The sequence below is a fragment of the Pezoporus occidentalis genome, unplaced genomic scaffold, assembly GCF_034315485.1.
Source record: "Pezoporus occidentalis ecotype Australia unplaced genomic scaffold, CSIRO_AGI_Poc_V1 ctg317, whole genome shotgun sequence".
Taxonomy (NCBI): domain Eukaryota; kingdom Metazoa; phylum Chordata; class Aves; order Psittaciformes; family Psittacidae; genus Pezoporus; species Pezoporus occidentalis.
The window spans coordinates 143,458-158,724 of NW_026915126.1; the positions used below are offsets into that span (position 1 = coordinate 143,458).

Genomic DNA, 15,267 nt, shown 5'->3' on the forward strand with positions numbered 1-15,267 from the left:
CAGGAGAGTGTTACTGGGGAAGGAGAAAAGCTGCCCCTCATCAACCTGAACTGCCACTGGAGACTAGGGGGGACCCATTCATCATTGATGGCACCAAAGCACAAGCCACAAAGCAGTTGTATCTCCTTCCCCTTTATGGCCCTCCCCTCTCCTCCATCCCTCTCAGTGCCACCTGTCTCCAGGGAACACACTCCAACAAGAACTGATTCCATCTCAACCTATTTTTCATATATTTCTTAATACAGACATCTTTTAACAGATTTACCTGATCCTGTGAGATCTTCCAACTTGTAGTTAAGTGTTCCACTAACCAAAGGGTGGCTACAAAGAGGATGGAGACTCCCTTTTTATGAGGAGTCACAAGGAAAAGACAAGGGGTGAAGGGCACAAGTTATTCCTGGGGAGATTCCTGTTAAACACAATGGGAATTTTTTTCCCAGTGAGAACTATCAGCCATTGGAATAATCCCCCCAAGAGAAGTGGTGACTCCCCAGCATTAGACACTGTCAAGAGCTGGCTTTCTAGGCTATGCTTTGCCGAGAAAGGTTGGACCAGATGATCCTTGAGGTCCCTTCCAAACTGGGATGCTATGATTCCATGAAGTGCACACCATTCTGGAGTCACTAGAAATGCTGCACACATGGATGGGTTATTTGTCAGGAGCAGCCAAGGATATCTGAGCATTGCCCAATAAACTTGAATCTACTCAACACTGTGCTTTGCAACTGCCTGCTGAGGGGTTTTGCAGCTTGGTCACGACACGGGCACAGCAGACACAGAGGCAGTGAAGAGACATTCACAGCATCCAACTGCCAAAGCAGGGAGCTCTTGTACTTCAGAACCCGCTGGAAGACTGAGTTGTTCTTCCAGACTTACCCGGGGGTGTGCAGGTTTCAGGGCTTGCTTTCCAGAAGGCAACAGGTTTCTGCATGCACAGGCAATCGTTTGCAACTTGTGATACATCTGGATGCGTGTGAGTGTCTAATCCCTGGATCTACATCACTTGAAACTTTAGATGAGACTGAGATGACACAGAAAATGCAAACGTGATAAATCCTTCTGGTTCTGATCCTAGGGCTGCATGGAGCAGCTCTGCCATGGAGCAGCTCTGCCATGGAGCCAGGCTGAGAGAGCTGGGCTGGTTCAGCCTGGAGAAGAGAAGGCTCCTTAAGGGGAGACCTTAGAGCAGCTCCAGTGCCTAAAGGGGCTACAAGAAAGCTGGAGAGGGGCTTTGGACAAGGGATGGAAGGATGGGATGAGGAGTAACAGCTTCCAACTGGAAGAGGGAAGAGTCAGATGAGGTCTCGGGAAGAAGTTCTTCCCCATGAGGGTGGTGAGGTACTGGCACACCAGCCTGAACACTGAAATAGCACTTACATCGTGCTATTAGACTACAAGATCACACAGAGTGATGGCTGTAGCCATTAGCTCATTCCTAGCACCAGTTCCAGAACAGTAACTGAGAATGTGCCCCTTACCCAGCACCCAGAAATAGCACTTGTGCCAAAAGCTGAATCCCAGGAGGTCTGGGTCCCTCAGAACCCAAACCCAGCGCAATTCCCTCCTCTGACAAGAATCCTAACCTGACTGGTGAAGTAAAACCAAGGATTTAATATGAGAATATTGTAACCCATGAAACTTGTGCTCACAGGACATGACATGGTGCTGGGTTTAGGTGTGTATGATACAAGCTAAGAATTAGCAGAGGTCCAGTTCCAGTCATGGGAGACAAACCAAGGAGCTGGGTTCAGCTTCAGCTTACTCCAAATCAGTGACGGCAGAAGTCTTATCTGTTCCATACGAGGGGAGGCAGGAGCCTTCCAACACGGGAGAGGAAGGAATTTCATCTTTTCATGCCATTAATAACCTTCCATGAAATGATTATTCCATGTCTGTAACAACAAAGGAATTCTGGATACCCAGGGGAACCTCAGCAGCAGGTTAAAAAAATGCTTTTTAATATAAAGCGCAATAAATTTAATCATTCATTATCTCTAAATACCATGGAACTGAAATGTATAAAAGGGATTGGAGAGGTCAGAGAGCTTCATAGATAGCAGCTCCACTGAGCCCAGTACAACAGTCCAGAAATCCCAAACTACAGGTTGCAAGGAGCTGGGAAACACCAGTGAAAGGGTCCCCAAGTCCTGCTCAGGTCTGTGCTTCCTCATCCCTGCAGGAATCCCCTCACAGTCCCAACTGGAGATGTCTTCATACAGACACCACGTTCCCCTTTCCTGGAACACCTTAACAAAAGGTTCTTACCCAGCTCAGAGCCCCGAGCCCCAGGAGCCGTGGGGCCAGGGCTGACTCACCAGGAAAGATGAGAAGAGCTAAATCTGTCCTGCTTCCGTCAGCAGCAGCTTCTGAGGACAAGGGATGGGCTGGAAATGGCACTGACGGGATGGAAGGTGGGACATCACTGCGGGAGCAGCGGGCAGCTAAAACTAACTGCGGAAGAAGATCCTGCCCTGGCAGAGGAGCTGCGGCAGGTCAGGAGCAGGACACCTGCCTCTGATGTGATCTCTTCTTCTGTTCAGATGGGGTTTAGCGCACAAGGGAATGGCCACTGACAAGGCAGAGGTGGCAGGGATCAGGTCAGTGAAGCACTTACTCACTGAACTCCTCGGCACCCAGTTTAGTGTTCATCACAGAGTGGCAAGTAAGAGCAGCTTGCTGGTATCAGTGACTAACAGCACACTGAGAGCAGGTGGGACAAGCAACCTCAACGCTACCTGCTCTGATGTCCTCCTGCAGATCCCATTCCCCAAGGAGACTCCAACATTTCACCCACTGAGGATGAAGGAAGGATGCATTTTTTGAACATCAAGTATGAAGACTTTTGAACCATAAATAAAAAATAGGTTCATACAGATACAATTAATCTTGATGTGAATATATACAGATATGAACATGCAGCTAACATCAGAGAAGATTCCGGGGAGACCTCAGAGCAGCTCCAGTGCCTAAAGGGACTACAAGAGGGAACAAACAAGAGGAATTAGAGATGTGGGCACGTCTACGGGGGTATGATATAATAGGCATCACAGAAACGTAGTGGGATGGCTCCTATGACTGGAGTGTTGGAATGGAAGGTTACAGGCTCTTTAGGAAGGACAGGCCTGGCAGGCGGGGAGGGGGAGTTGCCCTTTATGTTAGGGATAGGCTGGAGAGTATGGAACTCTGTCAGGGGACAGGTGAGCAGTCCACAGAGAGTTTGTGGGTCAGGGTTAAAGGGAATATAGCTATGAGAGACATTACTGTAGGGATCTGTTACAGACCGCCCGATCAAGGAGAACCTGCGGATGAAGCACTCTATAGGCAGATAGGAAAAGCCTCACGCTCGCAGACCCTTGTTCTCATGGGTGACTTCAACCACCCTGACATCTGTTGGAAGGACGGTACGGCCCGGCACAAGCAATCCAGGAGGTTCCTCGATTGTGTAGAAGACAACTTCCTTCTGCAAGTAACAGAGGAGTCAACAAGGAGAGGAACCATGCTTGATCTCGTCCTCACCAACAGGGAAGGGCTCGTTGGAAATGTGACGCTCCAGGGCAGCCTTGGATGCACCCATCATGAGATGCTCGAATTTGAGATCCTCAGGACAGTGAGAAGAGCGTGCAGCAAGCTCACTGCCCTGGGCTTCAAAAGAGCAGACTTTGGCCTCTTCAGGAACCTGCTTAGGAAGGTTCCATGGGATCCAGCCCTAGAGGGCAGAGGGGCCCAAGACTCTTGGTCGATATTCAAGGATCACCTGCTGCAAGCTCAGGAGTGTTGCATCCCAACCAGAAGGAAGTGCAGCAGGAGGGCCAGGAGACCTCCTTGGATGGATAAGGAGCTCCTGAGGAAAATTCAATTGAAAAAAGAGGCTTATAATAGGTGGAAGCAAGGACAGGCAGCATGGGAAGAGTACAGGGATGTTGTCCGAGAAGCTAGGGACCAGGTTAGGAAAGCTAAGGCTCAGTTAGAATTAAACTTAGCTAGAGGTATTAAAGATAACAGGAAGGGATTCTACAGGTACACAGCAAATAAAAAACAGACTAGGGAGAATGTAGGCCCCCTCAGGAAGCTCTCAGGAGAACTGGCTACACAGGATTTGGAGAAGGCTGAGGTTCTGAATGACTTCTTTGCTTCAGTCTTCACTGCCAAAGGCTCTGACTGCACCACTCAAGTCTTGGAAGGCAGATGCAGGGACTGTGAGAATGAAGGCCTTGCGCCCACTGTAGGAGAGGAACTGGTTCGAGACCATCTTAAAAATCTGAATGTGCACAAGTCCATGGGTCCTGATGAGATCCACCCGCGGGTCCTGAAGGAGCTGGCAAATGAAGTTGTGAAGCTGCTGGCCATCGTATTTGAAAAATCGTGGCAGTCAGGTGAAGTTCCCATGACTGGAAAAAGGGAAATATAACCCCCATTTTCAAGAAGGGGAAAATGGATGACCCGGGGAATTACAAACCAGTCAGTCTCACCTCTGTGCCTGGCAAAATCTTGGAGCAGATTCTCCTGGCAGGCATGCTAAAGCACATGAAAATCAACAAGGTGCTTGGTGACACCCAGCCGGGCTTCACTAAGGGGAAATCCTGCCTGACCAATTTGGTGGCCTTCTATGATGGGGCTACAGAACTGATGGACAGGGGTAGAGCAGTTGATGTCATCTACCTGGACTTGTGTAAAGCGTTCGACACTGTCCCACACGACATCCTTGTCTCTGAATTGGAGCGACATCAATTTGATGGATGGACAGCTCGGTGGATAAAGAACTGGCTGGATGGCCGCACACAAGGAGTTGTGGTCAATGGCTCAATGTCCGGCTGGAGACCAGTAACGAGTGGTGTCCCTCAGGGATCGGTGCTGGGACCGGTCTTGTTCAACATCTTTGTCGCTGACATGGACAGTGGGATTGAGCGCGCCCTCAGCAAGTTTGCCGATGACACCAAGCTGTGTGGTTCAGTTGATACCCTGGAGGGAAGGAATGCCATCCAGAGGGACCCTGACACGCTTGCGAGGTGGGCTGATGCCAACCTCATGAGGTTTAACCATGACAAGTGCAAGGTCCTACACCTGGGTAGGAGCAATCCCAGGCACAGCTACAGGCTGGGCAGAGAAGAGATCAGAGCAGCCCTGCAGAGAAGGACTTGGGGGTGTTGGTTGATGAGAAAATGAACATGAGCCGGCTTCAGTGTGTGCTTGCAGCCCAGAAAGCAACCGTATCCTGGGCTGCATCAAAAGGAGCGTGACCAGCAGGTCCAAGGAGGTGATCCTGCCCCTCTGCTCTGCTCTCATGAGACCTCACTTGGAGCATTGTGTGCAGTTCTGGTGTCCTCAACATAAAAAGGACATGGAACTGTTGGAGCAAGTCCAGAGAAGGGCCACGAGGATGATCAGGGGACTGGAGCACCTCCCGTATGAAGACAGGCTGAGGAAGTTGGGGCTGTTCAGCCTGGAGAAGAGAAGGCTGCGTGGAGACCTCATAGCAGCTTCCAGTATCTGAAGGGGACCTATAGGGATGCTGGGGACAGACTCTTCATTAGAGACTGTAGTGATAGGACAAGGCGTAACGGGTTAAAACTTAAACAGGGGAAGTTTAGGTTGGATATAAGGAGGAAATTCTTTCCTGTTAGAGTGGTGAGGCACTGGAATGGGTTGCCCAGGGAGGCTGTGAATGCTCCATCCCTGGCAGTGTTCAAGGCCAGGTTGGACGAGGCCTTGGGTGATATGATTTAGCGCAAGGTGTCCCTGCCCACGGCAGGGGGGTTGGAACTAGATGATCTTAAGGTCCTTTCCAACCCTAACGATTCTATGACTCTAAGAAACCTGGACAGGGGCTTGGGACAAGGGCCTGTAGGGACAGGCCAAGGGGAATGGCTTGAACCTGCCAGAAGGGAGACTGCGATGAGCTCTTAGGCAGAAGTTTTTCCCTGTGAGGGTGCTGAGGTGCTGGCACAGGGTGCTCAGAGAAGCTGTGGCTGCCCCATCCCTGGCAGTGCTCAAGGCCAGGTTGGACACAGGGGCTTGGAGCACCCTGCTCTAGTGGAATGGGTCCCTGCCCGTGGCAGGGGTTGGAACTGGATGAGCTTTAAGGTCCCTTTCAACCCAAGCAAACCTGTGATTCTATGATGATCTAGATATGAATCCTGTATCATGGTATATACAAATATTTATATCTACATATGTGTGTGCCTATAGAGATATGATTTATTCTTGATATAAGGAAAAAGCGTTTACACTGAGAACAATTGCTCACTGGAACTAAGTCCCCAGTGACGTGGTGGAGTCCCCGTCATTGGGGGTTCAAGATGGCATTGGTTTGGGCACTAGATCATCTCACTTAGGTTCTCTCTGACACAAAAGGCTGGATCTTGCAAGGTCCCTTTCAACCTGAGCTGTTTTATGATTCTGTGAGTAGTTCTTTCATCAATGAATTCCAGAAAGAGGGATTAAAGAAGCTAGTCTTTCTTCTCATCATGACGGGCACCCAGGTTTGCCATAGGCATGGTAACGCCAACAGCGAAAGAAGGGATCCTGAAAGCAACTGGGTTGGCTACACTATGGAATGTAACAGGACGGAGTCCCTCTGGAAATGAAAATATTCAACTTGCTAAAGAGAAACGAGTCCTGGATGTAGCTACCAAGCCTTGAACCATTCCCAGAACTGGAAACAGGACAAAAGCCTGCACATGGAAGTCATAGAATCATAGAACAGCTGGGCTGGAAAGGACCTTAAGATCATCTAGTTCCAACCCCCCTGCCATGGGCAGGGACACCTCACACTAAACAATGTCACCCAAGGCTCTGTCCAACCTGGCCTTGAACACTGCCAGGGATGGAGCATTCACAACTTCCTTGGGCAACCCATTCCAGTGCCTCACCACCCTTACAGTACAGAACTTCTTCCTTATATCCAATCTAAACTTCCCCTATTTAAATTTTAATCCGTTACTGCTTGTCCTATCACTACAGTCCCTAATGAAGAGTCATGGTTTAGAGCCAGGTATCCCTGCTCATGGCAGGGGGGGTGAAACCAGGTGATCTTAAGGTCCTTTCCAAACCTGAGGGACACCACTCGTTACTGGTCTCCAGCTGGACACTGAGCCATTGACCACAACTCTTTGTGTGCGGCCATCCAGGCAGTTCTTTATCCACCGAGTGGTCCATCCATCAAATTGATGTCTCTCCAATTTAGAGACAAGGATGTCGTGTGGGACAGTGTCGAACACTTTACACAAGTCCAGGTAGATGACATCAACTGCTCTACCCCTGTCCATCAGTTCTGTAGCCCCATCATAGAAGGCCACAATTGGTCAGGCAGGATTTCCCCTCAGTAAGCCATGCTGGGTGTCACCAAGCACCTTGTTGTTTTTCATGTGCCTTAGCAGTCCTGTGGATTCAGCTGGAATGGGCGACACTGAAACATGCTGTGTTACTTCCTCTCTTCAGCAATGAAGAATTCTTATTCCTGTTCTCACGGATTCTTTTTGTGGGGTAAAAGCACTGATACAGTCATTTGCTTTGCATCATTCTGACCACAAAATAGTTCTGAACTAGCAAGATGAAGGCTCGAAGGACTCTGATTTATGTCCATGAAAATGCACCAAGGACAAAAAAGGGTCAGACAGCAGGAGAGTTTTCAAGATAAAATATAATGAAACCAATGAATTAACAAAGCCAAGTTCAGCCTGAAAGCAAGTGGGGTAGAAACTTGGAGAAGTCTTTGGGTTCTCCAGTAGGAGGAGGCTGAGCATCTGCATACACGACAGTAAAAGGAGAAACAATCTATGCTCAGCAGTTTGACTGACTCATGAGATCCTGAGGCTGCTGCTAATGGTGGAAGGAGGCTTCACTTTGGGATTTATGCAAATAATCCTTGTTGTCTTCACTGTACATTCAGCCCATTGCTCCCGAATTAGCACATCTTCCAGAAATGGGAACCGTCCCATCCCAGCATTGCCTTGTTTCAGGCCCAGCTCCAAGATGGGGATTGTCATCCAGTACAAGGTCTCCAAACCATTCTAGGAGTTTATCTATCTCCTCTATGGACACAGCCAGAAAATACTGGTCAGCTTGCAAACTGGGACCAACTAAGCTTGCAAACTGGGTTCAAAACTGGGCAGTTGGAACGAGATGATCTTCAAGCTCCCTTCCAACTTAAACCATTCTATGACCAGTTTTTCAAGGCAGACAAAGCTCAAGCCCCATTAATTTCTGCAGGGGTTATTTTAATGTCTATTTATTTTGCTGCTTAGGACAAGGATTCTACAAGACCCATACCTGTTACATGCTTTGCCTGTTGCTATTTCAAAAGCAAACATCAGAGTCATGGTGGAGGTTTGTGTTTAAACACAGCATCTTCTCTCTCTGTTTAGAACACTCCTCTATTGTTTTCTGCTCTATTTGAGAGAGCAAAGCAGGGGAAAAGGAAACTCTGCAGATAGTTCTTTATTTGTATGAGAAACCATTCCACAGTTTGCCACTTTGTCCTTAAAGCTCCAGATGAGATAAAACTTGAAGCTGCCCCAGAGTGATAGATGCTGATGAATAAACAGCAACCATACAAGTAGCTCTCTCATGTTGTAGGTGAATCATATTCAAATTGTGCCTTAACAGCCATGAATGTGAAGTTGAACATCTGCAAGAAGAGATTACAATCCCCACCTCCAAAGCTGGAGGATCACAACATCAGAAAGAATAATACTAGGGCCCTTCAAGCCAGTAGGAAAAGGGCACAAACCCATTCCTACAGCCATAAGTTAAAAGCCAGACAAATTCAAACAGAAAATAAGGCTGAGTTTTCCTTGCTCAATGGGAATTTCATTCATTTAAGAAAGTAAATGAGAGCAAGGAGAGTGTTTTACCCTTCCTTGACCTTGCAAGGACTCTGCTCTGCTAGGAGGTATATTTCAGTTAAGCCAGCTGAGCAGATACAGGCGACGTGAGCTTGAGAGAGGTTTATTGACCTTTCCAGGGCTTAAAACCTACAGGTCACTTCCTAAGACTTCTGACCCTGACAATGTCCTGAAGAGCTCGTGCTCTCACCCAGTACACAACACAACCACATTGCTCCAGCATCACTGCTATGACAGGACTGCTCATGATGGCAGGGCAGCCCCAACCTTCTGAAGCTGAGCCCCTTGCAAGGAGGAGAAGGGACTTGGAACATCTATGGCCAGCCTGGCTTTCTCCTAGGCAGGAAAAGCAGCAGCATGTCCATTCTGGACAGCCTTGTGCTCCTGGGAGAAAGAATCACAGGACAAGAAAATCCTATAAAGCTCCTTGGTGAGCACAAGCTTTGCCAGCGCAGAGCCCTTCAGGACTCCTGTTTTCAGCTGCTCTGCAGGTTAACCTGGGCAAACACATGAGCCATTGCTGCAGACAAAGGAGCATTCATCCCTCAAACAGAACTCGGGATGCTCTTTCCATTCTCATCTTCCAGGTGCAGAGCAGCTCGTTCTGGACTATTTCTTCAAAACTTGTCTGAAAACAGGAGACTTGAGGTGCAGCCTCGTGCCTTCAGAGAGTAGCTTCTCCCCTCCTCCAACAGCCTCCCTACAGCCTAGACACAGCCTTTTCTGCAGCACAGATGGAGACTGACGAACCCCTGGGGCCAGTCAGCAGTGGACTCCAGGTACCTTCTATCAGATATCTGCAGCATGTAAAGCATCGTGTGCTTTAACAAAATCATTTCTTCCACTGTGCTCGAGGCTCACTGGCACCAGCAGCTACCAGAGCTCTGGAAGCACCAGCTGCATCCACAGCACCAGGCTCCCTATACCCTGATGCTGAGGTGCTGACACAAGCTGGGCAGATGTCTCCAGCTCTACTCTGGTAACATTCATAGTCTTTGGCTCAGGATGATGGTTTAGGCTTAGAGAACACACCACCAGTAGGTCCTTCTCTCTAAGAGCTGTATAAAATTACATAGAATCATAGAATAGTTAGGGTTGGAAAGGACCTTAAGATCATCTAGTTCCAGCCCCCCTGCCATGGGCAGGGACACCTCACGCTAAATCGTATCACCCAAGGCCTTGTCCAACCTGGTCTTGAACACTGCCAGGGATGGAGCATTCACAACCTCCCTGGGCAACCCATTCCAGTGCCTCACCACCCTAACAGGAAAGAATTTCCTGTTAACACAAGGAATGTGACAGCAGCATCATGAACCTAAACTGCTGCTCAAGAGATACCAGGGTCTCCACTCTGCATTGGTCTTGCTCAGTTTCATGAGCCTGTTGATTTCTTCTCAAGGCCATGAACTCATCTCCAGAAGCAGCAGGGAGATGCTGTTTCTGGGATCAGTCACTTCCCAAGCTAATTCTCTACTCAGATGCCGAATAGTCTTTAAGGCCCTGAATATTTCAACTGTTGTCCTCCATCCATTCACTGACAGGGATGTGCCTTTCACAACCAACATGCCAAGGAAGACAACAAGGGAACCTCTCTGCCTGTGACTGAGGTGTCCCAACCGCACAGTGCACCCTTGGCCCGAGCCCCACAGTTTGCTTTCACTGATAGCTCTGGAGAATTTATCTTCCACATGAGCAGTAGTCCTGGAAGATCCCACCATGATCCCCTAAAATCAGAGAATCCCAGACTGGTTTGGGTTGGGAGGGATCTTAAAACTCATCCAGCTCCTACCCCTGCCACAGGCAGGGACCCCTTCCACTAGAGCAGGGTGCTCCAAGCCCCCTGTGTCCAACCTGGCCTTGAGCACTGCCAGGGATGGGGCAGCCACAGCTTCTCTGGGCACCCTGTGCCAGCGCCTCAGCACCCTCACAGGGAAGAGCTTCTGCCTCAGAGCTCAGCTCAGTCTCCCCTCTGGCGGGTTAAAGCCATTCCCCTTGGCCTGTCCCTACATCCCTTGTCCCAAGCCCCTCTCCAGGTTCCCTGCAGCCCCTTCAGGCACCGGAGCTGCTCTCAGCTCTCCCCTTCAGGAGCCTTCTCTTCTCCAGACTGCCCCAGCCCAGCTCTCCCAGCCTGGCTCCAGAGCAGAGCTGCTCCAGCCCCTGCAGCAGCTCCATGGCCTCCTCTGGCCTCACTCCAGCAGCTCTACGTTCCTCTTCTGCTTTGCTGATAAATTGTCCCTGACTGGACCCATGCACTGAGCTGAGCTCTGGGGTGACTTCAGCCACCACCTCCCATGTAGGGGGTCTCTGCCATGCCTGTCCCTGGGAGCTGCTCCTTACAGTGAGGGAACAGACCCGCACAAAGGAGACTGCACTGGAGGGACCGCAGAGCAACCATGGGGCCTCTCACAGCCACCCAGAAAAGTTCCAGCACTTCCACCAGATGCAGTCAGCGCACGGGTAGGAGCAAGGCAGGGCCAGGGAGGCTGTTTCCTGGTACAAGACTGAGGTCTGCTGGACCCAGCACCTCGAGAAGCAAGAAAACTGCAACTGGAACATGACATCTGACAGCTGGGAAGAAGGACCAAGAGTGCTGATTTTCCAGATGTGGGATCAGGAAGTACCTGCCTACACTCAGTGTTACCTCTGAGTGACAGGACAGCAACACACAAGAGAAACACTACAAGTATTAATATGTTTTCAAGTGATCGAGAGCCAAGATGGACAAATCCTCAGGACACACTGACACTGGAGCACACTTCAGCCAGCCCGTGTTCACGTGGAGGGGAGGGGATTTCTCATCTCCCTCCTGGAAAGCCTTGCTCCAAAACTGAAAGTCTCCATCTTACACCTAAGGGAGTAGCCAAGAGCCAGGTTCACACACAACCAGCCAGCACTCAGGTAAGATACGGGTCTGGTGCCACCAGAGCTCCTTGGAATGCTGCCTGCAGAAAGCCTGGCCCAAACAACCAGGCAAACCCACTTGGAAACAGCCTCAGGGAGTTGATCACAGTCAGGATGAACTGAGACATAGGACCTGATGCTGGCACAGATCACCATGTGCCAGGAGCTTTATGGACCCTCAGTGCCACCTGCCCCTTTCTGACATCCCAAAGTGCTGCATGTGAGGACTGGAGGGGATTCAACAGGGAACTCCACATGAGGTGCACAAATCCTTAGCTCCAGCCAACGGCAGTGTCCTGAGTCAGATCCTCCTCCCTCTCCCAAAGGAACACACAGAGCACCTGGCAGACTCCTCAGGCCTCTCAGCTTCAGGGTTACTTCTGGGAGTGGTGGGTATCTGTTTATTCTCTTCCACCTTTCCCTCCTCAGTGCACAGCAAGTAGGGACTGAACCTTCCACCTTGGCCCCTTTGGGTTTGTTTTTACATGTCTTCCCTCTCACTCCTGATCTGCAGCAGCCATTCTCACCTCAGGTATGGAAAAGTAGGGAAAGGAGGTGAAAGCAGGGGAGGAAACAATCATTGTGTGTTTGTGATCAGCCAGGTCCAGAAGCCACTTGACCCAGAGAGATCAGAGTCCCCCTACAACAACGGGTGAGCCTGGGAAGCAAATCAAGCAGACGGGGTGATTTCTGGCAGAGAGAACAGTGGGAGTGGTACAGACCTCTTCCTCCTCAATGCGAGCAGGTTCAATCAGCAGATTATTGGCTTGATCAAACGACACCCCCTGTTAGGACAGGAACCAGCAAAGAGGCATGCGGATTAGTGGAGCATAAACCAAACCCTCCACCACGACCACCACCACCCAACAGACACACACCACGCAGCACCAGAGCACCCCACTCACACCGCTCCTGTCCCAGCAAGTGTCAGTGGGGGCTGCCGGGCTCACAGGGTGCCACCCTCTGAGGCTGTGGCCACCACCTCACAAGCTGATCTTAACCCATGAGGACCAAGTCATTCAGTGAAAGAGGAAGGATTAACCATGGGAGAAAGCACAGAGGGCCCTCTGGTGCCATCCAGCTGCTGCACAGGAATGAAGCAATCCCAAATGAAACTGCGCGGTCCCTCCTGCAAAGGCAAGAGCCTCGCTGGTGGAACAGTGCATCCTGCCAGTGCCCCCAAACGCACAAACCTTGGAACTTCTCTGGAAAAGCCATTGTCTTTGCAAAACACCCTCTGGTTTAAGGATTCAGCCTCCTGCGCACCCTGTCCTACTTCCTCCTTCCATGCACGCAGCACCTCTTCAAACTCCATTGCACAGGGACACTGCTCCCCACATTCCCACTCCCGGAGGATGGCTCAAGAGGCAGGCTAATAAATCCTTTATGGAGCAGGCAGCGACCCAGCCCCACGAGGAGAACTGTGCTTTCCAGGCAGAAGGCTTGGCTGATAACAAAGAACTCGGTGCAGGCTTTGCCAGCGGGTCAGTCAGCGCATCCGCAGCTTGGAGGCCCTGACTGGAAGAAGCTTTTTGGGTGAGGACATTTCAAAGCATGGCAGGTCTGGGATGGAGGGGCTTGGGATGGCCTCACACAGTCTTACAAGCAGCAGCAACTCCTTTTTTTCTGAAGAACTTCACAGCCAGTAAGGAGACTAAAGCCTCATCCCCAGGGAGCACGGGATGAGCTGTATCAGCTCAGATACAACAGGGCAACTGAGAGAAAGGCTCCAAAGCAAACGTGAGCGCAAGAACCTTCCCCTGAGCAACCTGAACTCCAGCGTGGGGTGGAAAGGACCCCAGAGCCTGCAGCACGCAGTAACAGAGTAACAGATTCCACTCCAGACCCTTTCACCAGTTCAGAGACCCACATCTCACCCATGAGATTTGCTGGTGTCAGACTGATGGAGATTCAGCCACATCTAATCCCTGCCTGCCAAACACACCCCCCAGAACCATCACCCCGCCTTCAGTCAGCACTGCTCTAACCTCATGCAGGGTCCCTCAGCAGAATATTCCTGTTCCACTGTGAGGATCCTCCTCAGGTAAGAATCTCTGTGTCCCCTTGACCAAATGTGGTGAATCAGCTGAGTAGAACCAAGGGCTTCCCATCTCATCAGCCCTCAGCATAACCAGAGAGGCCCATAGTGGTCCACAGTAATATCAAAACTCCAGAGCACAAGTTCCCCATAACCCAGCACACCCTTCATCAGGCTGCATCTGGAGCCAGCTCTCCCCTGTCTGCCCTCCCAACCTGCTCCTCTCAGCACAAGTGTAAGCAGCCTCAACATCAGCTTGAGATTAGACCCACCAGGAATAAAGCTCATCCTGCTGCAGATGAGGTACAACAACCAGCAAGTGAGGAGGAGACTGAAAGGAATGAAAGGACCTGTCAGGGATGGGACATAGGAACTGAACTTGCAGCACAGAACACACCACACATAATCGGAAGGGTGCAAGAATTTGGGTACAGTGCAAGGAGTCAGGCAGGAGCAACATGGCACAGCTCTTGGACAACCACTGAGCCCCCGATCTCTCTGCATGTGTGCCCTGAAGGGCTGGAGCCTCCTGACAATGTTTTCAATGGTACCACATCAACCTGGTTGGTAGTTCAAAATAGAAGGAAGGTCTGGCACCCCTCTGAGCTACCCCCTCCCCACAAGGCCTTACCTTCACCGGTGGCTGAGCAGATAAAACTCCGTTCTTCCTGTCATCCTCATCCCAGGCTTCCCCTGGATCCTTGGGCTCCGTGTTGTTATTGCAGCCTCCCAACTCCTCTTCCTCTTTGGGGACTCCATCAGTGCTCAGCCCCTGGAGCAGTGCCACCACTGCCTCTGGCTTGGGCAATTTAGTGATCTTAAAGTGTTTCTTATAATGGGGTGTGTCCTTGCGGATGAGCCTCTGTTTCTCCACTGGGAATGGTCGCTCTTCATCTTCATCCTCATCCTCACTCCGTATCAGTGTGTCCTCAGCAAAGTGTACAGTGGGCTACAATGGCAAAGTCCCAGAAAGGTTGTGAACCTCAAGCAATGGACATACCTGGAGGCAGAGCGGAACCTGCTGTCCCCCTCACCAACACAGAGAAGCCAGCACTGCTGCTCCTGTCCTGCAGGACACACAGAATGGCATTTCCCCATAGTCTCCTTTTTCCTGTCTCCTTCACCCAGACACATCTTCTGTCAGCTCCAGGGACTGAGGGCACTCAAACCCAAACCCCTGATTTTCCCATATTCCCTGTCTGGCTGCCACACTGTCCCTCCTATTTTCCCACAGACTCAGCTCCCAAAGGCTGCCTGGATCTACCCGCACTTGGTTTTCATAGCCACTATTTGCCTTCAGTAATGCCTAGACCTGTACATCCATGTACCACTTTATCTGAAACTTTCATAGAATCACTGAATCATGGAATCAACCAAGTTGGAAAAGACCTTCAAGATCAAGTCCAACCATTGCCCAGCATTGCCAAGGCCACCACTAACCCATGGCACCGAGGGCCTTGTCTTCCCAGTGTGTGAACACTTGCA

The 15,267-nt window shown here is 50.4% G+C and overlaps 1 protein-coding gene across 32 annotated transcripts in view; it reads right to left on the reverse strand.

Moving 5' to 3' along the window:
* SCRIB (scribble planar cell polarity protein) overlaps window positions 1–15,267 on the reverse strand; it is a 105,527-nt gene that overhangs the window by 62,518 nt on the left and 27,742 nt on the right. For 30 of the 32 annotated variants that reach the window (XM_062628458.1, XM_062628454.1, XM_062628449.1 and 27 more), the window contains exons 15-16: window positions 14,414–14,731; window positions 12,467–12,529 (exon numbers count right to left, since the gene is read on the reverse strand). In XM_062628458.1, coding sequence (XP_062484442.1) covers window positions 12,467–12,529; window positions 14,414–14,731 — 381 coding nt within the window. The remainder of the gene's footprint in view (window positions 1–12,466; window positions 12,530–14,413; window positions 14,732–15,267) is intronic. The other 2 variants (XM_062628460.1, XM_062628434.1) reach the window with 1 other exon arrangement.